The sequence below is a fragment of the Cavia porcellus genome, unplaced genomic scaffold (assembly GCF_034190915.1).
Source record: "Cavia porcellus strain 051 isolate PalLab524CR breed Dunkin Hartley unplaced genomic scaffold, mCavPor4.1 scaffold_23, whole genome shotgun sequence".
Lineage (NCBI taxonomy): Eukaryota > Metazoa > Chordata > Mammalia > Rodentia > Caviidae > Cavia > Cavia porcellus.
Genome location: NW_026947506.1, coordinates 8,067,916 through 8,091,179, shown reverse-complemented (window position 1 = coordinate 8,091,179; position 23,264 = coordinate 8,067,916). Strand labels below are relative to the sequence as shown.

Genomic DNA, 23,264 nt, shown 5'->3' with positions numbered 1-23,264 from the left:
TTCTGCCCCACGGAAAGGAAACTGGAGTTTGACCTGCTGGTGCAGGAATCTGCATATATATTCTATCCATTCCCCTGGGCTGAGAAGTGTCTGTGTGTGAGTTGGGGGTCATAGTTTATGTCCTAGGGTTGAAGAAGTCTGGAAAAATCACTTGTTTCTAAGGAAAAGAAGCTCTAATTTTTAAAGTTACATTTTGCTATGCAGACTACATTAGTTCTTTTTAAAAACTTAATTCTCATTTTACTTGATGGCAGGGTTGCTAACAGAAGTAATGATTTTATCGCACACCCTTAAATCTCTTTTAAGACTCTTTTGCACTATTCTTTTCAGGCCTCCAGAAGAGAGAGTTACTCTTCCCTGCCAGGTCCCACAGTCACCTCTGCTTCCAAAGGACTTCCGGGACCTGGGCTTTTCCTAGGCTGAGCAGTTCCATCTGCCACAACCACCACCTCCTTTCCTTAGGGAAGCTCAGCTTCTCTCGTATTTTAAACCTATGAGTGGACCTCACACTACTTCAAAAGCTCCAAACTAAAATTCTCACTTGGTTCAAAATCCTCCCTACGGCTGAGACCTGAGGCACTCAGTGATGTCTTCATGCAGACAAGGCATGGTACAGGTCCACTGGACATGCGCACACTTCACCCTGCCCTGGTGGGTGTGTTCCCAGGGTCTGGGGTTCTGGTTCGTTCCAGAGGTGGCTTTTAGGCTCTACTTATCTAGAACAAAGAACTGGACAAGTACAAAAAGCAGAGAGACATTGTACGATTATGAAAAGAAGCATCTTGCAAAGTGAGTTTGGGCCAAGCAGGCAAAAAGTTACACTCTACCGCTTGAGCGCAGAGAACCAGGAAGGAGAACATGGTAGCGCCCAGCTCAATGGTGTTGTCCTTTTGTACCTCCCATTCCCCAGGGTGAAGTCTGGTCTGTTTCATCCTAGGAAGGAAGACAGCGCTGTCTGATAGGTTCTACTGCAGGGCTTTGGGAACTGTTTCGCGCAGGTGTCTTGGGATTTTGTAATTAAGAGATCAGGCCCACTTCCCCAGTTTGTCACGCCCTAATCCCCTGCCCTCAGGTGTAAGGGTGTGGGATAGATTGGAAATAAGGCTCCTTTTTCTCTTCATCTGCTCAGAGAAGTCCAGAGGGTTAAGGAGACGCCCGCGCCTACTGTCCCACTGCGGTAGGAAGGAACTGAATTATCCGCGAGCTGGCTTGGTTGCCCACACCTGCATTTCTGGTGCGTAGATGACAGAGGGGGATATAGTTCAATAGCATGCCTAGCAGACGTAAGGCCATAGATGCAATCCCCAGCGTCCCCGCCCCCCGCCTGCCCCTTAACAGGCTCAGGGGTGAACTGCGAGCCTTTACATCGGTAGAGGTCGCTCCCTAACTGCTCATCTCTCGTCGGAAATCATCTCATTGCTTATAACCGCTTTACTGGGGGGGGGGGTGCTTTTCACCACGGTGAAACACCGGTTTCCAGACATGCCCGGGCAGCCCGGGCAGCCCAGCTGCGCGCCAGCTGCCGGGCCAGGTTTAGGTTCTAACCACAGCCAGCAGCCCAGCGCATGCGCCTTGGGCCTCGCCGCTCGGCTGGGGGCGGAGCTTCCGGCGGCCTGTGGGCGCATGCGTCGAGCCTGTCACGACGCATCCCTGGGAGGCTGACGGCGGCGGCGGCAACCAACGCAAATTGATTTACGCGTGGCCAGCCAAGCTCCCTGGGGTGAGTGTTAGGCAGCCGGGCTGGCTGTGAGTGGGAGGGGTCTCGCCCGACTTGGGCTTCCCGCGCGGTTACAGGCCCGCGCCCCCAACCTCTGGCCGCCCTGAAGAAGCCCGGCGGCGGCGCTGGTCGCGTTACTTCCGGTGGGCGCACCTGCGTGCGGAAGTGACGTCACGACGCGCCCACCTGAGTTGCTAGCTGGCCGCGCTGGGTCCCGGGTCAATGGGGCTCGCTGGGAAAGTGGGGACTGGTGCTGTTTAGTCTGCGTTGCATTCCGGGGGGGTTTGGGAGACAGAGTCGGCTGGCGCACGTCGGGGGCCGGCCACGGACTCGAGATGACTGCGCGAGGACTACTTAGCCGTCCCCTCCCAGCGTCCTGACTTGGTTTCCTGTGGCATCCTCGTCCCCTCCGCTGCCCCGTTCCAAGCTGTCACTCTCTCTGGCATCTCCCGGTGTCGCCGCCTTGTTCCATCGACAGCTGTGCCTGTAGCGTAGCCCAGCTGGGCTGTTGTAACAGACACACATCGGGCCATGCCGTCGTAGCCCTGCTTAAAAATCCTTGTAAGTCGGGGCGTTGGCGTGAGTTGCAGGCTAGCGCTTTCCGGACGGTGTGGTCGCGGCCTGCTCGCCCTGCTCAGCCAGCTGCGCACCAGCACTCAGCTGCTCCGGCCACGAAGCCCGGCGTTGCAGGAGGATAGTGAAGGGACATTTAACTCCGATGACAAAGCTTGGCTGTGTACTGTATGACACTCTGAAGATTTACACGAGCAGAGGAGTTCTCGTCCGCTAATTCACCAGCTCTTCAGGCCTCACCTAGCTGCTCCGTTGCAGTGTTTCCTCGGTGGCCCCGTTAAAACCTATTCTTGCTGTGGCTGTAGCCGCGACTGTTACTTCATCGGGGAGGCCCCTCAGCCTTCCACCTACAGCTGTCACTTCAGCTAGGTTTCTTTGGAGTTTCCTCAGCTTTAACTGCTGCCCTGAGTCTCTTCACTTTGGGGCCCTTTTGTTCTGCCACTTCCATTCTGAAAAGCTCCAGTGGTACATTTTCCCTGGGTCTGCTTATTAGTGGAGGAGGAAGTTGTTCCGTATTAGGGCATGTTGGCAGGCATGGTTTTGGCAGGGCCAACCTCGAGGACCTTTCATGGTTGTTTCCCATCACTTCCTTTCCTCTTACTAACAGACATTTGTTCTAGACTCTCACTGTTCTCCATCCCCCATCCTGGTTTTGTCCCCTGACTCAGGAACTGCCCAGATTTCCTACTTAGTGGGACATTTTCTCTTTGGTACACTTCAGCTTCCCTCCGTACTTACATAGATTTAGGTTTATCAGGAATCTCCAGTTCTGTCACTGCCAGAGAAAGGTGTGTCATGCCTTCCGGTCTCTTCCACTCTGATTTCTTGCTGATGCCCAGTTTTCTGTGCAGGTCATCTCCCCATGCCCACTCCAGGCATGGCGTTCTCTGGTTCTTCCTCCCTCATCTTCCTCCCTCACCTCCCTGCAAACCTGTTGTTACTCCGTCACTCCAGCTGTCCCCCTTCCACAGCCAAGCTCCTGAAAGGCACAGGTCACTCCCAGTGGCTTCCCAGTTGTGTCATCTCCTGCTGACTTCACAACGCACTGCAGTCTGGTTTTTGTCTCTGTTGCTCCATTGAAATCTCTTTTACTGAGATAACAAGTGATCTGCTAGTGTCCAGACCCTGTGCACCCTTTCTGGTTTCCTTTTGTGAACTGCTTTGTCACTTTCCACTTTTGATCATTCCCTCTTTCTCTTTTAGCATTAGTAATTTCCCCCAGACTTCATTACTCTAACCTTGTCTTTATACTGTAATACTGGTAGTCTTGGCTGCATCGATATTTGTTAAAAATAAAACCTTGTATGCATGCAAATAAGAAAAACAACAGAAGTATTGAATTCCAGTTCTTAAAAGGCTCCGAATCAGAGTTCTGCCTTCCATTGGAAGGGGATACCAGGCTCAGCCTTCCTCCTGAAAATAATCAGAAGGGTTTTGCTCCTGCGGCATTCTAACCTTTGCTTGTTACCAGATCACCGACACAGGTAGAGCCTTGGAAACCCTGGAGCCGCTGCTCCTGGTGGGGCACCCACGCCCTACGCAGATCCCTCCCTTCAGTTCAAGTTTGTGTGGTGACAGAGCCCTGAGACTTGAGGGCTCCTTGCCAGGCCTCCTCTCTGCATTCCCATTTCCTCTTGTGTTTGTTTGTTTGTTTGGTTGGTTGGTTGGTTTTTGTTTCTTGAGACAGTGTCTCACTTTGTAGCTCAGGCTAGCTTTGAACTCACTATGTCATCCAGGCTAGCCTTGAACTTACTGCGATCCTCTTGCCTCAGCCTCCCTAGAGCTAGGATTACAGACGTGCGCCACCACACCCTGCTTCCCTCTTCCTTCAACGCTAAAATATTCATGACTGAATTCACTGGTGACTCGGTTACCCAGACCAAGCTTCATTTTAGAACTCCTCTCTGAAACCAGCTTCCTTTCTGCACATACTGAGCGCTGCTTTGTATTAGCCCGTGGGCCAAGGTTCCAGAGCAGAGTGTGTTTTTTGGCCCCAAACACTGTTCCACCTCCGAGTTGTTGCAGTGTTCACCAGCAACTCTCTGTGCTCCTTGCCCTGCTGTGTTCCTCAGTGCTTCTGCTCCACTAGAAAGTGAGCTGCTCAGGGGAAGGCGATGCTCAGTCCTCCATGTGACCTTTGTCCCTGGTGTGAGATTGCTGAGACCATTAAGTGGAATGTGTAGTGTGGAGGAAGGATCACGTGGTTGTATGATAGAAATAAAGTTTCGGCACTGAAGAGAACTTTAGTTTATTGCCAGTTACCTAAAGGGCAAGGCTGTTGTCTCTTGATTCTTCTGATGTGTCTGTTAGCTGTGACAGTTCTGGGGGATAGGATGTGTTCCTTTATCCCTCTTTCACTGTTTCCAGTTTGTGGGTACCTTTCGGATCCTTTGTGTTCTGTGCACTCAGATGCACAAACGTTAGGACAGATGCACTCATACTGTGTCCACAGCGTCTGTCATTAACGTGGCTTTTATTATCAGTGCCACAGAAAATGACTTAATGTCTGCTAGAGACTACTGACACATGCCACAGTAAGCACCTGTCTTCCTCCAGGCCACCTGTGTGTAAGCAGAGACAGTACAGGGGAGCCACAGCGGTACGCGTTCAGTAGAAACCACCTTGAGTTCGTCTCTTCTAAGGATGGGATATGCCGTGCGATCCTCTGTTGTGACACTGGGGCTGGCGGGGAGCTGCAGGTCCGCCCTGTGCATGACCACAGGGCTGCTGGGAAAGGCAGCACTCCACATTGTGGGGTGCTGCTGCCCTCTGGAGTAAGTACCTGCAGCTAGGAGTGCTGGGCAGAGGTCCCGTGCACTTAACATCTTGACGGCTGTTGATAAATTGCCCCCAGAAGGGCTAACTGGCCCCCCCCTCCACAGTATGTGATTCGTCCTTGTCTGTATTGGATGTTATGCTTGCCAGTGTGAGGTTCGAGAAGTTATGCTGTATCAAAATAGACATTTCTGAGACTCTTAATGGAGATTCTGGTTGGCTCCCAGCTTCTGTTCTCTGGATGGGTGTTCAGCCTAACAGTTTGTAGCGCCAGATTCACGCTGGAGTACTCCCCTTACATCCCCAGCCCTGTGTTAGAGGAGGCTGTGCTATTCCGGGTGATTCACCGTGGGGTGCAGCCCCGCACCCTCCAGCCCTTTTGACAGCCCCCGGATCTCAGGATTGGGTCGCTTTCATTTTGTTGCTTCTCCAATGGCTGCCCAAGTGTCCTTTGCTGATGTCACTGCATTTCTTGTTTCGGTTGCTGTTTTCTTATTTATTATTAGAAGCTGTGTAATTTGGGTCCCTTAGGAAATGACTAATTGGAAAATTGAACTTCTGTGAGCAGAAAGAGGTTATCGCCCGATGCTTGTGAAGTGGGCGCATTAATTATAAAACAGGAAACTAATGACCATGTAGCTGAGAGCCTTAGCCTGATTGTCCTCTTCCTTTCAGCCCTTTCAGTTTGTGAAGGATGCCGAGTGAGGGGAGCCCCCACTGCTGTCAGACCCAGGAGCAGGAGCCTGTGCGGAGTCCGCGGGTCGGAGCTGAGGAGGGTGCGCCTGTGGAGCAGGAGCAGGAGCATGGGGGTGCCGCCGAGGCCGGGGAGTGCCCGCCCTCCCCTTCCTCTGCCTGTGGGCCGTCCACCTCTGCCGAGGACTGCACCTCAGCAGCCGTGAGGAGAGGCCCGGCCCTGCTGCACATCGACAGACATCAGATCCCGGCAGTGGAGCCCAGTGCGCAGGCCCTGGAGCTGCAGGGCCTGGGCGTGGATGTGTATGACCAGGCCGTGCTGGAGCAGGGTGTGCTTCAGCAGGTGGACAGCGCCCTGCACGAGGCCAGCCGTGCCACCCAGCTCGCAGATGCTGAGAAGGAGTATCATGCGGTCCTGGATGACCTCACGTGAGTGCAGCGGCTTGTCTGTCCGAGTTTGTGTGTACGCATGTAAGGAGATTCGGGCAAGAGAGTCACAGTGTTCCAGAGACTTGGGAGGTGTAGAGAAGCTCCGACTCAGGAGACGGAGGACGCCAGGACAGCGCTTCCCTGGGGCAGCATCACCACAGTCCCAGGGCTCGGTCCAGTTCACCGAGGCACCTCTGGTGCTCCCGTAGCGTCCTGGAGAGAGGGCTGTGCCGGAAGGCCATGGACCCCTCGGCGGGCGGCCTCGAGAGCAGGCGCCCCGGCCCCGGGAGCTTTCCTAGTGAGACGCAGGGCGCACTCGCTGCCCCATGTCGTTTGCTGTGTCCTCCAGTTTCCACCCTGCTTGCTGTCCTCAAGCTGAGCATCCAGTCCCTTGGTCCCTGGGCAGCTTTCCGATTGGTATTTTGTAAATAACAGGAAAGAACTTTCTCTCTTTCCTTTTTCCTTTCCTGGGTATTATCCTGGGCAGGGTCAGGTGGGTGCGAGACAGCAGCCGAGGCCCGGGTGTGGCCAGGGTGCACGTGTGGACCTGGTGGCCCCCGTGTACAGGCGGCTGTCGGCGGTAGAGGACGTGCTTTCTGCTGACGGTTCCGGCTGAGTAACAGGTGCGCTGTGTGTCGCCACCTGACCCCGACTGTAGGGCAGCGTCCTCCTACTAAGAGCACATCTTTGCCATGGGGCTCGGGGTATTTCTACCTCCACAGCAGTGCAGAGGGGAGTACTGTGGGGGCTCAGGGAGGGTGACGCAGTGTGGCAGTGACATTTGGGGCCTGAAGTGGCAGCACTTGTTTATCCTGAAACCCACAGAAGGTACAAGGAGCACACGGTAGAAGTGTCCAGAAGACTGAATTTGTGTTTTGGAAATTGTAAACTGTAACTGTGTGAGGAGTGATTTATTTTAAGTTGATTATTTTTCCCTTCACACCACGAACTTTAATGCTGTCGTAGATGAATCTTCCTTCTGTGTGAGAAAAAAAATACTGTCACAAATACAGGATTTGTATAAGAAAATATTTAAGTGCTTTAGGGCTTTTTCAGACTTTGGAGGCTGCCCTAACAGGTTTTAAACCCCGTGTGTGTCTTCTTTCTTATGAAAGGACAGCTTATTGTACACTGTCCTATGCAGTGTTTGAATGAAGCAGACATAAATATGCTGGTGCAGCTGTGGGGAGGAGAGTGGGGAGCAGGCCTGTGACCCTGGAAGTCAAGAGGCTGAGGCCGTGGGATGCGGTGGATTCTCAGCAACAGGAGCAACCCAGACATTCCTTGGAGAAGGAAGGAGTCCGTTACAGATGGGAGCCAACTGATTTAACTAGCCAGAGAAGAAAAATGTCAGTAGTTATCTTAAACTTCTGACCTATTTGTGAGCAGTAAAATGCGTGTTCTTAATTTTTTTTGTCTTTTATTTCATAAGAAGTAAGAGACATGTTTTTAGCCTTTGTCTGTATAGGTTGTGCTATAAAAATGTTAACATCGTGGAAAACAGACAGTTTATCTTATTTTTCAGGTCATGTACGACATCTCTGAGGCAAATTGATAAAATTATTGAGCAACTCAGCCCTCAGGCTGCCACCAACAGAGACGTCAACAGGAAACTGGATTCTGTAAAGCGACAGAAGCATAATAAGGTGATTCTGAAGGGTGCGCCGAGTATCACGCTTTTGAAAAGCCACCAGTTGAGCCCACTTAATAATTCAGCATATGTACTTCTATACAGGGGAAAGCACGTATACTTAGCTACAGTAGAAGTTTTGAGTTGCTTGTGTATATATTTATTTGTCAGCTGTTTGCTGGTCACCGCCCGTGTTCCTGGGTAGTTTTAAAAGCCCACATGTGCAGTGCCCGCCCGCGTCCCTGCCTCCCACTCGAGGGACTCCCGTGTGGCTCGCGGCTGCTCTCCCCTGGGCCTCTTGCAGTCCTCCTGTCATCACCCCGCTCGGCTCCTGCTGGACCCGTGCTCAGTCCCGTGTCCGGCGGATCTCATTTCTCGGCTTACTCTTGTTGGCGAGGCCCGCCTCCACGCCGATCCTGGTTGGGTAACATCCCCCTCCCCTGGGAGGGTGGCCCGTCATCTCGACCTTGGCTCCCACACTGAGGCTGTACTCAGGGAGGGTAAAGCTGTTAAGGTGATGTTTTTTGAGGTTTGGAACTGTTTCTCGGAGCTGAGTACCCCTTCCTGGGCATACCTACAGTAGACAGGAGTGACAGTTCTGATCACTTTGGTTCTGATGGCGTCCCTGTGTCGCTGAGTTCCACTTCTGGGGTGGGGCCCGACTCCCTGTGCATGGCCCTCCTTTTGCTTCCAACACTGTTAGCATCTTCTCACCTGTTTCTCTTACTTTGGGGAAGGCCTGCAGAGCTCAGAGCCAGCAGCCCAGAGCACGTGGGAGTCCCACAAGCCAGAGGGGCAGTCAGCCGCTCGTGGGAGTATGTGAATTGAGTTGTGGGCAGGACCTTGACCTTTGGCTTCTGCGAGCTGGGGTTTCCAGAGTGCACAGGACCAGCCTTGGCCCCCTGAGGGCCTGCTCTCCGTGACGATGCTTTCCTCTTGTTCTTTAGCAACTCCTCGGTGTGGAGAGAGAGACCGCTGGAGGGTGGCATTTAGCTGGGAGAGGCTGGAGAAACCTCCTGCAGACCCTGGCGGGTCCTCTTTACACCCGGGGTTTCCCCCGCTCCACACACGTTTCTGGAGTTGCCACTTTGTGTGTATGAGGTGCCAGGGATCCCGTGCCTGCCGATGAGCTCTCCGCCACTAAAGGAGCAGAAACTGCCTTTTCCCAGTGCAGAGGAGCCGTGTACCCCCGGCCCGGTTACGTGGGAGGCAGAGTTCTGATGGTGCCAAGGGAGAGGAGCCAAGGCGTGCGGGTGGGGGCGTGCTGAGGCGTGCAGAGCGCCTTTGTCTTGGAAGGTTGTGTGACTGCCAGAGCGCTGGCAAGGTCAGGGAAAGTGTCGTGGGTTATCAGAAGGGAGTGACTCTTAGCGACATTTGTGTGTGTGCTTCCTATCTGTGTGGCCTGCTGGCTCCCACAGCCACTGGCTGGAGAGCCCAGAGACTGTGCACATCCAGTGTGTCCCGGGAACCGAGTGGGAGGGTCCCGCCTCTGCTCAGTACTGTGACACGGGTGTCCGGCCACCGGGAGTGCTATGCCCGCCGTGCGGAGGCGTTGCTAGAGCGACGTTCTTGATAGTGATAGCAACGCGTGAGGTTTCTGTTTCATTTTCACGTCGCTCGTGATTGCAGTTTTAGTAACAGCCAATCCTTGCCTTGCTGTGTTCTGTGTCTGCCATTCGCCCCTCAAGGAGCAGCAGCTGAAGAAGATCACAGCAAAGCAGAAGCGCCTCCAGGCCGTCCTCGGGGGAGCGGCCGTGAGAGTGGAGCTGGACCACGGCAGCCTAGAGCAGGAGGATGCAGGTGAGGAGGCCGGCCGGCAGGGGCTTCCCCAGGCTCTTGAGCTGGTGCTGGTTCCAGTGGGTCAGGGCAAGGAGTCTTGGCCTGAGCTTTGAGAAAGCGAAACAAAACAAAAAAATGCATTTCTTTGCTTCAGTGGCAAAATGGACTCGGTGTGTTATCCCCTGCAGAATCGAACCTCTTAAGTCTTAGGGAGTTTTTAGGGAAGAAGAGTAACTTTTTCACTGTTCACTGGAGGCTGATGACACACTGGGTGTGACATTTGACACTGGAAGTCTTCGGCATTCTTCTGGTGTTAGATTGATAAAGCCAGCTGACGTCCCGATTGGATTGCGTTTTGGGTGCTCAGCAGGGTCAGTCAGCTTCCACAGAGCTGCTCTTGCGTCTCCTGGTGGAGCTCCTTGGCAGCAGGCTCCAAAGCGTCCATTCTGTGGCTTAGGAGAAGTCCGGCAGGGTAAACCACCCGCCTGCCCGCCACAATTCTATTCACATTTCTACGTGGGGCAGTTGTGTTTGGGAAACACAACCGCTTTTAGGAAAATGGTAAGCTCTGGGAACTAAAAGTCTTTCTCAGGGGTCGTGTGTGAGTGTGCACGGGTTTGTATGTTTAGAAATTGTTGGTTTGTGGTCCTCTGGTGCTTGAAATACAGATCAAGGCTTCTTAGTGTTTAAGGTTTCTAAGCAAATATTTTCTTCCAGCTCCACAGAGTTGATCACTCACACAAGAGAATTTTGAGGAAGAACATAACAACAAGTCATAGAAAAAAAAATACTGAATATGCTTTTAAAGTTCAGACTCCCGAGATTTATTAGTCCTTTGGTCGGGCTTTCTGCCTTGGGGTGCCCTCTCCGTGGAAAGGGCATTTGCGCCTGTCTAGCTGTCTGAGGCCTGCGGTCCCCCACATCCTGGGGCTGCTGTGGTCGCCCTCTGACCAGGGTTGACCCTGCCTCCTCACAGCCAGGAGCCTGTGTCTTTCCTGGTTCCTCGATACACTCTGACCATCATTACTTTGTACTACTTTTCTGGCATTACCTTAAAATGCCAGAGAAAAATATAAATTTCAGATTTGTGTTTTTTTAAGGCAAAAGTCATGAAAAAGAAGTGTAGGTTGAGGGTAGAGATCATGAATAAGCTAATTTTAAAATTTGCGCAAAGCTGCATTGGGTCAAGAGTAGCCACTGTGCCTTGAGCTTACTGTGTATCCCAGGCCGGCCTCCAAGTGCTGGGGCAGGTGATCTTGAAGAGGAACAGATGTCAAGATTTGTCATAGGCTGTTGTCACTACAACAGTGTTTTTAGCGAAGAACACACGGGCTGACCAGTGGGTCAAACTGCTATACATGCCTACCTGACCTGTGACAAAGGTGACCAGGAGTGCCGTGGAAAAACCCAGTTCCGCTGGATTAATCCACATGAGAACATAGTGGAACCCACTGCGCTGTGCACAGGAGTACGAGTAGATCTGAATGTTGATGATAAAGTGTTAGACTATAACACTGAGAAAACATGTTTATGACTTTGGGGTGGGCAGAGACTTACACAGAACAGGGAAATCTCTGAAGGAAAAAAGCGTAAGTGTGCTTGTAAAACCTCAGCCTCCTGTTTGCCTCAAGACGGCGCCTGGAGAGTGAAAGGGTAGCTGCAGAGTGGGGTGAGTCAAGGGCTGGGTCTAACAGGTTCAAGGGCTGGAAGACTTTGTATAAGACAGACAAATAAAATGGGTCAAAGGCTTGAGCAGTTCTCTACACAAGAGATGAACAGATCTTGGAAGGGCACCTTGTTCCATTAGTCACGGGAAATGTGAACCACAGTCACACGCGGCCCCACTGCCCCTTCGGGTGCCCGGGCAGAATGCAAGGGTCTGCACCCTTGGGACTTGGACTCAGTGGGTGGCACTGAGAACAGCACCACTTTAAGGGTCTCTGGTGGTGCGTGTAACGCTTAACAAAGCCAGAGGGTTACCAGGTTTCTCACCAGGGCTGTGCGTCAGAGGGTTCCTCGCAGCACTGTTCATAGTAGCCAAGCCTGGACGCCACCCAGACGTCCATTAACGCGGGAACGGAGAAATCACACTGTGGCCACGTAGAATGCGGATGCAGTTGCCAGCCACAAATCAGCGTGTACTGCTCAGCCCGGTGCTGAACGGGAGCAGGTAGAGATGGGAGCATGCACGGCCCTGGCCCAGCAGCGCCAGCACCAGCGCCACTCCTCCCGCCCTGTCTGGGTTTTCTGGTGATCCCGGTTACTTAGCTGGATGCTGATCTATTGCTGATTTTTGAGTATTTATTGAGCTTACAATTTGTGCATTCTGTGTTCTATGTTTTAGTGCAAATTTAATGAAAAACTGACAGTGGTGCAAGACCTGGAGATTTTATTTTATTTTATTTTATTTTTTTGAGTGTCTCTCTATGCAGTTGAGGCTGGCCTTGAGCTCACTTTGCAGCCCAGGCTGGTTTTGAATCTGCAGTGATCCTTGTGCCTCAGCCTCCTGAGTGCTGGGATTACAGGTGTGAGCCACCACACCAAATTTAAGACCCAATTTTAGAACACAGATTATGACCTGTGCAGCCGGAGGCAGTTTCACCTAATGGCAGAGGACTGATTTCCGGGCGCTTTGTACTGGCTGGGGGATACTTCACCTCCCCGAGTCGCTTCCCCTGTCCAACCCGGTGCTGTCCGTCGCCCTCGGCGCTGAGGGCAGACTTCTCTGTCGCCTGGGTGGGAGCCGTCAGTCACATAGCTGTTGAGCAGTGCAGTACAGCTGTGCAGTTGTGGCCCTCCGACTTCAGCTCACCTAAGTTGAAGTAGCCACAGGCGACTGTGACCACTGTGCTGTGACTGCGGGGCTGACGCTGTGCTTTTGGCTCAGGTAGGGACCTTAGCCGGCTGCTTGGTGTCCCGCCCTGAGGTCCCCTGAACCTTCGTGTTTCAGGACTGCATGGGAACTTGGGAGGCTGCTGCTCTGGGCTCCTCCTCGGGTGATACGGAAGCAGCTGAATGTGACCGGAACTGATGCAGGTGGTGGGCCCACCTTGGATGCACAGAGAGCATGTATCTAATGTGGTAGTTCCATGAGCTCTTCCGGATCCCTTATGGTTGCCATGCTGCCCTCCTGTGTGATGTGCACCGGCCTTCCTGCCCTGAGGGTGACCTAGCGCAGTGCCCGCTGGTCGGCAGACCCCGTCTCTCCCTCCCCGCGCCCTCTGCCCAGCCAAGGGTGGCTGCCACACGACTCTCAGTTTCTGTGAGGGTCCACACCTGAGAGATTGGGCTGGCTCATCCTTCTCTGTGGGCTTACTTCACGGGACATGGTGATCTCCACTTTCATATGCGTTGTCCCAGAAGAGAGCCCGTTGTTCTTGGTTATGGCTAAGTGTTCTGTGGTGATGTAAAAGTTCCACATTTATACAGCGTGATCTTTTGGAGAAAAGTGCCTGAAAAGTCACTTTTTTGAGCAGCAGTATACTAAGTATGGAATGGTAACTACTGCCATGCATTTACTCCAAGCTTTAGTGCACTAAATTTACGAGTTCTTGGTAGTTGCCTCCTGTTGATTGACTAAGCGAGCATCTCCAATGTACTCCGGAGGTTTGACGCTGGTCCGCGTTTCCGTTCTGTTTCAGAGCCAGGCCCGTCCTGCCTTGGCAGCATGCTCATGCCCGCCCAGGAGACCGCATGGGAGGAGCTCATCCGCACCGGCCAGATGACGCCGTTCGGTACCCAGGTCCCTCAGAAAACAGAGAAGAAGCCTAGGAAGCTCATGCTCAACGAGGCGTCAGGCTTCGAGAAGTACCTGGCGGACCAAGCCAAGCTGTCTTTTGAGAGGAGGAAGCAAGCTGCCAGTAGGAGAGCATCCAGGAAAGCCCCGGCCTCGGCCCAGTCCGAGCCAGGCGCGCCAGCCAGGGAAAGCGAGCCGAAGCCCAGGAGCAAGGCTCTGTCGCAGGCAGACCGGCGCCTGCAGAAGCACCTCAGGAAGCTCCAGAGGAGGGCGCTGCAGCTGCAGTTCCAGGGCAGGCCGGGGCAGCCCAGGGGGAAGAGGCCCCCGGAGGGAGACTCCAAGGGAGGCTCGGAGGGTGAGGAGCCCCGGGCCTGCCCCCCGGAGCCCCTGGAGCTCGATCGGGCGGCAGAGGGAGCCGGGGAGGAGGTCGGGGCCAGCCCGTCCGCAGAAGGCGCGGACTGTGAGCCGAGGCCTGTGCCCAGGGCCCAGAAGCGCCGGCGGAAAGCCCTGGTGCAGGGCAGCGATGATGACTTTTCGCCGAGTTCCGGGGAAGAGGCCGAGGCCGAGGCCGCAGGAAAGGGAGGAGGACCCAGTCGCAAGGCGGTGCGCTGCCGGGACGATGGCGATGGAGAGCATTACAAGCAGCGGCTGAGGTCAGTCTGCAGGGCTGGGCGGCTGGGCGCTGTGTGGACATCACACAGGGCGTTGGTGCCACGCTGGGACTTCCGCAGCCATGGCCTGCAGTAGCCGGCGATCAGGTCCTCCCTGTGGCCTTCAGACCAGAGCATGTCTTGGAGGAGGAGGAGGTGGAGGGGGGAATGTGAGAGGCACAGAGTGGGAGCCAGGCGGCCCGGCCCTGCAGCGAGAGTCAGGCAGGCAGAGGTTCTGTCGCGCACACCTGCCGGAGGGGTGATTTTTGTGCTTTTGTTTTGCATTTGCAGCAGGAAAGTGACTGCAGAGGACTCAAGCTTGCTTGCTCAAAGGCCCCCTTCCTCTCCTGAGAAAATCACCCTTTGCAGAATGGTAGCCACCACCTTCCAACTGTACTTGGTGTGCACAGCACGTTTTCCGGTTCACAGTTTGTGCCGGAGACTGACCTTGGTGTTGGCCCCTGTGACTGGCAGCTTGTGATTAAGGGAGGTCACAGGGCGGAGAAGGTGTGTCCTGTGATGTCACCACCGCCATGGCCAGATGTTCTGCAAGCCAGGAAGGCAGGCCACACACAGCAGCCTCTGCAGCGCCCCCAGCCTGTCGAGTGCGGTAGCTGCAGGAGCCCCAGGCGGCTGGGGAAAGGGGCACAGCCGGCTTTACACATTTAACAGGAAGTGGCTTTCTCCTGTCCTCAGCGGTGCTCTGTTTCTTGTGGGGAGGAGACCTTGTGTGCTGCGCTGCTCAGAGCTTCCCACTGGCCTTACGTGAGTAGAGGCCACTGCTGTGTTTCCTTTGTGCTTGACAAATGCTCAGGACCCAGGTGCAGATCCAGCGTCTCAGAAGGATGCGCCAGGGTTGTTTAAAAATAGTGCAGGACACGTGGCTTAAATCCAGCTCTTACACAGTAGGTCTAGTGCAGTGGCTTCTAAGTGTCATTTCCTCTGTGACTTTAGTCAGTGTGCACACTTAATGTCTGTCTGTAAGATTGGTTCTCTTGAACAGTGAGTAGTGTTGGTCCTTTTCTTAACTACCATGGAAGATTAATAAAAGTTTTAATCTTCACATATTGATTATAAAAGGAGCAATATAATATTCTCATTAAACTGGGTCAATATTAAATATATTTAAAACATAGCAGTATTTTGATCAAGAGCAATTTATTTTGATTGAATTTTAAATATGGATATAGTTTAATTTCATGGCAGTAAGTTTGTCTTAATAATGTTTAAAATTGTAAAACAATTTATTATTTCCAAAGCCATATCATAAACCCATTTTTTTTACTAAAGTTACAGTAAAATCTCAAATGAATTTCAGAAATATCAATAACTCTAATTGCTACCAAAATACGATAGCACTTAAAATTTTATAGCTAGTTATTAAGGCTGTTAAGCTGCAGACATCCGCCTCGAAATGTTTGTATTACATCTCCTCTGGTGCTCTTTGGGTTGGGAATGTTAGGAGAAAATGAAGCATTCAGGACCTAGGAGCACGGTCAGAGCACTCGAGGACTCGCGGCCATTCTCCAAGCTGTCACTTGTTGCTGGTCTCTGCAGACTGAAGTATAATGGCATTTCCTCGGGTGAAGGAAAGGCACTTGGGGTGGCTCAGCTTAGCAGCTGTTTGGTGCCGATGGTCGCGGTAGAGCCGTAGCGTTTGTGATGCCGAAGGTGGCTCTGGGAGGTGAGAGTAGGTGACCGCCACGCCGCGCATCCCCGTCTTCCGGCCTCTCATCACGCTGGGTTGTACTGACCCGGCACCTGTGGGATCTGGTGCTGTGGACAGGAAGTTCCCTGGTGGCCTTTTCTGCAGCGGGGCGGTGGCAGTCATGATCTCCTTTAGTTCGATTTGACCCACAGCCTCAGGTCAGTCTGGGCTGCTGGGACTGTGTTTTAAATTCCTGTGTACTTCCTCCTGCCATGGACACAGCAGCCTGGGAGGCCTGGCCCAGACTGGAAGCCAGGACAGCCAGAGCCACCCTAAACACTGAGCTGCCCCCAGCAGGGCGGGTAAGGACAGTGGGCCCTGCCCCCGTGTCTAGGTCTTGTTACTTCCGGTTGTTGCCGGTCTGCCCCCCACGTCATGCACGCGCATGCGCACTGCTGGGCTGGCTGTGCGGCTTCCCTGCGGGGCTTAACAGTCTGTTAGTGGGCCTGGGCCCCGGGGGGACCTAACCATGCAGGGAACAGTAGATTCAGACTGAGGGGTCGGGAGAGGCTGGAGGGACTCCTTCTGGTGAGGGCCTTGACTGCTGAGTGACTCAGGTAGGTGTGTTGGTGTGCGCCTTGTGCAGGTTCAAAACTTTCCACATTTGCCCCCAGACTTCATCCTTGACAGGAAAGGGAGATGCAGCATTCCCCCACGTGGTGTGGTGGCTGTGACCTGCAGAGGGGCTGTCCACTTGGGGATGGAGAGTCGTGCGTGCCTCACCTGGCCAGTTGCGCCTGTTTGTGGGGAGCAGTCACCTGGCCACTGTTTGTGTTTCCTCGGGGTCAGTGCCACCTCCCGTGATGATGTGTGTGTCCAGGGTGCAGGGATCAGGGAGAGGCTCGGCCACATTCATACCAGCTGATTGCCGGCCTCGACTTAGTGGAACAGGAATCTCATCGACCCGGTCAGCACTGCTCGGGTGAGTCTCCTTGTTGGCGGGAGGAGGGCTGGCATTGATCATTTAGCCCCTAACTGGAAGCTCCCGCTTCTGTTTCCACCTGCCAGCTGTGGAGGTTGCTCAGGTGCCTGCCCGGGCTTCTTAGCAAGGAGCATGAGCATGGATGGAAGCAGAGCTGATTCCGCAGGATCAAAGGAGCCTGCAGAGGAGCTGTTGGCCTGGGAAGAGACATGGCCTGCAGGACAGAACTTTGAGAAAGTGTGCCTGGCTCGTTCTCTTGCACGGTCGCTTTGGGAACTATGAGATGTTTGTGAGTTCGATCGTTTGTTTGTTTGTCTTGGTGATTGTGGTATTCCACCCAGGGCTCTGCACATGCAGGCCAAGCTACACCCCAGCTCACCATAAATCCATTTCATATACTTCTCTCCTTTCGGTTTTTGTATGAGTTTCTCTGAAACCCTTCGTGTGCTCTGTGCAGCGCGGCAGGAGAGGGCCTGCTGGGAGCCTCAGGGTCAGCTCGTTCAGCCGGTACTGCACTGGACTCCAGGCACTGCCTGGGTTCTCTGCTTCTCACACTCCAGTGTCCTGCACACGGAAGCCTGGGCTCCACTGTGGGCCTGGAGGCGGGGTCTCGGCTGTCACAGACTGTTGTTCAGCAAGAGCTGTGGGGGTTGGAGATGAGCTGCTCTTTACACAGCCTGCAGCCAGCCGAGGGGCTGCTGGGGTGAACAGCCCACCCCCACCCTCACCCTGGTCAGTAGGCTGTAGTGGAGTTCCGAGGCCGGCTCCCCAAGGGACCTGGTAAAAGGTGACACTGCTGACGTGCGGCCTGGAAGCCCTCAAGGTGGACCTGCTGGAAGTGGACCTGGTGGACCGCCTTTCAGCATGCAGCCCTGGTGTTTAATTAAGGCTGTAGCAGGATTACCTCCTGAGCCTTCGCGTGCATGTCGTTTGGACCTGACTCTGGTCTTTGGTCCTGTGCACACACATCTTCACATTGCAGTGCCAGCTCTGTACGGAGCCCTTCAGAGTGAGTCGGTGAAGAGGTGGCGCTGAGCTTTGAAGCTCACAGCCCTGCAAGTGTTTCTTTCCCCGAGAGATTGGGGAGGCGCAGTATCTAGGTGCGACCACAAGGTGGTGCTGAGAACCACCACTTAGCCGCTGCCTCTCCAGGGCCCTGAAACCAAGCCAGGAGCCCAAGCCCGAGTCTGTCGGAGCTGGAGAGAGGGGAGATGACCAGGGAATCCGGGCAACCTGACAAGAGCAGTGTGAGAGGGGACAGAAGTGGCCTCAAGGCTTGGTGCAAACAGTCTGTGTGATGAGTGTTGCCTGGAATGCATTTTTGTGTTTAAAGTGTTTTCTTGTGCCCCACTTTCAACTTCATTTTACTGGGTTAAGTTTGGATTGAAAAGGCCCCCCGAGGACTCCACTGCTGTGGAAATCCTGTGGAATGCGCTTTGATAGGCCGCACGGTTTAGGGCTCAGTAGGATTCCTCACCATTCTGCCTGCAGCACCGGCTCTGGCCAGGTGTGAGCGGGGTCCTGGTTTGGAGCTTTGGTTTTACACACAGGATTCTGAGGGCAGGGAGGCCGTCAGCACTGCCACAGTGGGCAGGGGTCTGGCCAAGTAGCATAAATGCTGGAAAGAGACCTGTGCCTTTGGAAGACTGCCAGGGTGGGAGGGCACCGGCGTGTGCAGGGGCTCACAGCAGTGTGACACTTCACCTCCCTGGGTTGTGGGCTTAGACTCACAGCCTGTGTGATCTGCTGAGGCCCTGGAAGGCGGGAGTGGAGAGGGCTCCAGGGGGTCACCCAGCAGCTCGGTCTGCGGCCCTGCACTCAGGAGGCTTTGCTCTGGGGACCCCGTGGGCACCCATTTCTGACCCGAGCCATGGTGGAGCCGCGTGCCCACCCTGTCCATCTCCACCGCTCCTGGCCACGTGGAGCTTTTTCCTCTTCCTGCTGCCACGGGCCTGCCTGCTCAGGTGGTTCCTGTCACATTCAGCAATTTTAGTTATACTTAAGCAAAACTCAATTGGATTTGCTTGTATCTTTTTAAGCAAAACTCAATTGGATTTGCTTGTATCTTTTTTTTAAAGCTCAGATAACTTGTCTGAAAATCAAATAACTTCTGAAAATCAGAATGTAGTCAAAGTTTCATCAAGCTTTTATCCAGAAATCTGGGACAATGATTTGCAGGTTGTTGTTGTCATCTTTATAGGAGTTCATTCCTTTCTTAAGAAATAAGCCGAGGTTCTTTCTGATTTTCTTAGTGTTTTTTTTTTCTAGGAATCTGTATTTTAAAGAGAAAAGAGAAGGTTAGTCTTACAGGTTGTTTTCCTAGAGGCACTTTGGCTTCTTTTAAATGACAAGGCTGAGACACAAATGAAGACTAATTCGGCTTCCTTCGCTGCCCAAACCTTTCATCCTGGGCTCCGCTTAATTGTCTGCATCAGTCTTAATTTACTCTGTGAGAGCTGACTGCTAACTGAGGGTATTTCATCTGCTCAGATGTACCAATTAAGTCTACCCAGATAGACCATCAAAAGGCAAATAAGAAAAGTAAAACACCGAGTGTCTCAATTTAGCAAATTAGACTGATCTGTAAGGGATTCTGAGCTGTCTGAAATGGAAAACCTATTGCACTGCAGAAATGCAAACTATATTAAATACCCAGCTTGGTGCCCAACTAGATTCTTAAAACTCAGATTGTACTCATTGTGCTGCTGTTGTAGGATTTCTTTCATGGAGATTGCAATAAGTGGAGAATGATTCAGAGACTGAAATTTCCCTGTGTTAAGAATGATGTAACCGTGTGATGTTAGCCCCCCTGCCCATCAGTGCGAGTTTAAATAGTGCCAGGCTTGGCGGCCCTTGCACTGTAATGGAAAGCGATGCAGACAGCGGTAAGGACAATTCTGAATTTAAAGCACTCGGTGTGCGACTTTCTTGAAGTTTCGTAGGGGGCCTGTTCATTTGACCAAGTGATTGCGGCCACTCGTTTGACATTAGCAGATACCGCTTGTCCCTGTTTTGGGGTGGCAGAGCCGTTGTAGACTTAGTTTGTCTATTACTAAGTCTCACGATGGTTTGGCATCTGTGCTTAGAATCACTGCTCACCTGCTTTCCTGTTAACTGGGGAAGAATGTTACTATTCCTCAGCAAAGGCAAGTCTTCACACCTTAGCACGGACCTTTTTCAAAGGTCAGAGGTTTCAGATTTACCCTGCTAGGTATTGTTGCATTCCTCATGTGGAAGTTAAGAGGTGATTATTAACCTTAGGCTGGGAAATACTTTTTAAGGGCCAGAAGAAGAGAGATCCCAGAGTCTAGTTATGGGGCTGGTATCTTGGCGCCTAACTTGTTGATCATGTTGGGCAGGCTCCTTTATTTCTCCTGGCCTGCCTTTCTGTAACTGTGCAAAAGGGATTAACAGAGGCCAGCCTGGACTACATAGTGACACCCTGCCTCAAAAAAAGGGAGCGGGGAGTAACAGTAGTATTTCCCTTGTTGGATTGTTAGAACTAAATTAGTCAGATAACGTGAAATACATAAACCAGTGCCTGGGACAGTAACCATTTGCGATGGTCAGTCACTATTTAGTATTTGTTTTCTGATCCTAAATTAAAAAATACATATGGGTATGTATGTATGTGTGATCACAAGCACAGTGTATGAAGGGCTGGTCAGCGTCCCTGCTGGAGGAGACCGTGCCACCTCGGAGGGGGGAGTCGCGGGGGAGGCTTGCAGGGTCTCATCCAGGAGCTGGGAGCTCTCCGCCTCCTTGTCTGGGAAACAGGCTTTGCTGCAGCTTTCCCAGGCTGATTGGGCTACAGAGGAAAGCACAGCAGGTGTCCCGTGACCATGTTTTTGATGTTTTGTCTTTGGTTATTTTTTGTTTGTTTGTTTTTCATACAGGGTCTCACTGTAGCTCAGGCTGCCTCAAACTTGCAGTGATCCCCCTGCAAGTCACCCGAGTGCTGGGATCACAGTGCTGTGCCCTGTGCCAGGCTGTTTGCTCCTGTTGCTTGCGCAGGCAACCAGCGTAGGCATTAGGACGGACTCTAGCATGCCGGGAAGGTGGCTGGAAAGAGGGCCGTGATGCTGATAAGAAGGAAAAGTTGGTCATTTCCTTCTCACGTTGAAAGTCTAGCAGTTCATACAGACTTGCACAGCTATTAGCTGTTACAAACTTAGTTTTATTGATGCTCTGATCTTTGTGCCTTTCTTTTAGTATGATTAACACTTCAGTATAAAATGTGTATATGGAGATGATCAGTATCAGTAATAGTTGTAGAATTTCTCTTCTTTGTACACTAGAGGGCACTAGATCTCTGTCGGGGGACCCTGAACCTGCAGCCTGCTCCTGGGTTCTGAGGGTGGGAAGAAGGGCCGGCAGGGTTGCACTGTGGGTGCCCACAGTTGCCCAGTGCCAAGGCGGGTGAGCCAGGTCCTTCTCACAGACTCCTGTCTTGTTGCCTGGTTCCTTGCCCTCCTGGATGCATAGGATGGCATGCCTGCAGTGTCCCGGCCAGCCTGGATGGACCAGCGTGGGATGGCACCCACAGCGGGCTTCCACACGGGGGCAGACGGTGGTTCTGCCTGCCACAGACAGGGTGCAGTGGGGCTTGTGACGTTTCTTATTGTTTACTCACGGCCTGCAGTGATTTTCCATGTTGTGAAGGTTATGCAGTGTGCCAACACTTACAGGAGAGCGTGGATAGCTCGCTGCATATGCCATGCCAGTGTCGTCTCATTCCGTCCTGGGCACATTGCGTGGTGGAGATGGACGTAGTGGAGGCGATCCGTGTGCGGGGAGGTCCGGCCCCTCCCAGGGTGCAGCTCTCCGCGTTGGGGCTTTATTTCTCCGCAGCAGCTCAGCTCTGCATTTACTTCAGGCTCTGCGCTGGGCACTGCCCCTGGAGTCCGCCAGGGCCACACGAGGCAGCAGACTCTCCAGTGCCAGGCACGCGGGCTTCATTTTATTTGCTTGCAGCTGTGACTGTTAGAAATATGGAGAAAAGGGGACAGTTAAGATGGGAACAGCAGAGACCTTAGTTCCTTCCCGGGGATGCGGATGAGGTTCAGGGCTGAACTCGCTTCCCACCGTAAGAACGCGCTGGTGAGCAGGCCAGCCCTGCGCCAGCCTTTCCCACTGGTTCCCGGGAAGCTGGGAACCGAGTTTGAAGCTCTGGGTTCTTCCCCTCAGCTGGGGTGCAGAAACCAGTCTCATTACAAAGGGGGCCTGAAACCTGGAACTTCTGGTTCAGAATAACTTAAACAATCTTCATTTCAGTTTAATGAGCTTCCGCCACCTCCTTTGTGCTGTGACTGTTGCAGTCGCCCTCTTCAGGGGGTGTTTTTTGTCACTAGCCTCCTCCAGGTTTTCCCAGTGGCCAGAGCTGGGCGTGGCCCAGAGACGCAGTGGGCAGAGGGCAGAGGCGGAGCCTAAGCCAGGTAGAACAGGAAATTCTGGGCAACAGTTTTGGGTGACGCCCTGACCACCTGCGAGCCACGGGTCTCTAGCTTCCCGACTTAAGCTGAATGCAGCCATTTGATGGTGGTGACTGGCTCCGAGGTGTCCTCTGGGGGCTGCGGCGACGAGGGACCCTGCTAAGGTCCCCTGGTCCTGGAGCAGTTCAGCTGGTTACCCTGGGCCCAAGTGACAGACCATTACTGCAGCAGCAGCAGCAGCCCTGGGCCCCGCGGCTCGGGCCAGGGTCTCATTCCTGCGCGCCTGCGGGGCGGCTGGGGAGCACTTTGTGTGCCTGCTCTGATTGCGGCTGTGCGTTTACGGTTATTGCTGGCTTCTCCTGAGCGGCTGCCCGTGGAGGCGACAGCGGGCTGAGCGTGGCAGTCGTGTGAGAAGGCCTGCCAGAGAACACCAGGCCCACTTGGTTTTATGTGGCTGCAGCTGTGACTGTTACATACATGGGGTGTTTAAAATGAGAGGCTGGGAACAGGAAGAAGTGCATTTCTTTTCTGAGAAGGTGAATGGCGGACGGTTTGCTGCGCCTTCCCGCCCCTCTCATTTTACTGATAGATGCACATATGTTTTACAATATTGATAATTCATCTTCTTGGTGGGGCCAAGCGTCTGTCTTGTGTTGCCAGCTTGCTCAGGCTGGGCTTGAACTTGTGATCCTTCGCCCTCAGCCTCCCATAGTGCTAGGATTACAGGCGTCACTGTGCCTAGCTCCATCTTGGTTTTTAAGATTCCAGCCCCCTTGGGCCCAGGTGGGAATTGAAAGTGTGCTGGTTTATCCAGCAGCTGCATTGTTTTAATTCCGACCCACAGTCCAGGAGTTCTGTGAAACGTGAGGTGTTTGCATGATCACACGATCGTTTTGGACTGTGTCAACCTCCCCCCGCTTTAAGTAAACCTTTAATGGTGGCTTCCGCAGGATCACTGGGAATTCCAGCACCTGTGTGTGATGACATGCGAGCGATGCTATTTTAACCTAGTAAGCACTCTTTGCGCAGGGAGGAAACCCAGATACTAAAGGTTGAGTGCCATCTGTAGAGTGAAAGCGTCAGTGAACAGCAGCAGGGTTTGGTCCGGGCCAGTGTGCACCCCAGCTTTTATGTGCGGGCCGTGTCTTCATGTGCTCCGGGCACAGTGCTGCTTTGCGTGAGCTGCAGGGCAAGCTGGCCGTCACACGGAGCAGGGCACC

General features: G+C 53.2%; 1 protein-coding gene across 5 annotated transcripts in view; it reads left to right on the top strand.

The window, feature by feature from the left end:
* The first annotated feature begins 1,154 nt into the window (after nucleotides 1–1,154).
* The window catches only part of Ercc6 (ERCC excision repair 6, chromatin remodeling factor), a 61,211-nt gene continuing 39,101 nt past the window's right edge, over nucleotides 1,155–23,264 (top strand). For 3 of the 5 annotated variants that reach the window (XM_063233773.1, XM_013148609.3, XM_005002051.4), the window contains exons 1-5: nucleotides 1,587–1,720; nucleotides 5,741–6,187; nucleotides 7,713–7,833; nucleotides 9,506–9,617; nucleotides 13,238–13,985. In XM_063233773.1, the coding sequence (XP_063089843.1) occupies nucleotides 5,760–6,187; nucleotides 7,713–7,833; nucleotides 9,506–9,617; nucleotides 13,238–13,985 (1,409 nt within the window). In that variant the 5' untranslated portion in view covers nucleotides 1,587–1,720; nucleotides 5,741–5,759. Of the gene's footprint in view, nucleotides 1,235–1,586; nucleotides 1,721–1,900; nucleotides 2,279–5,740; nucleotides 6,188–7,712; nucleotides 7,834–9,505; nucleotides 9,618–13,237; nucleotides 13,986–23,264 lie in introns of those variants that run through there. The other 2 variants (XM_063233772.1, XM_005002052.4) reach the window with 2 other exon arrangements.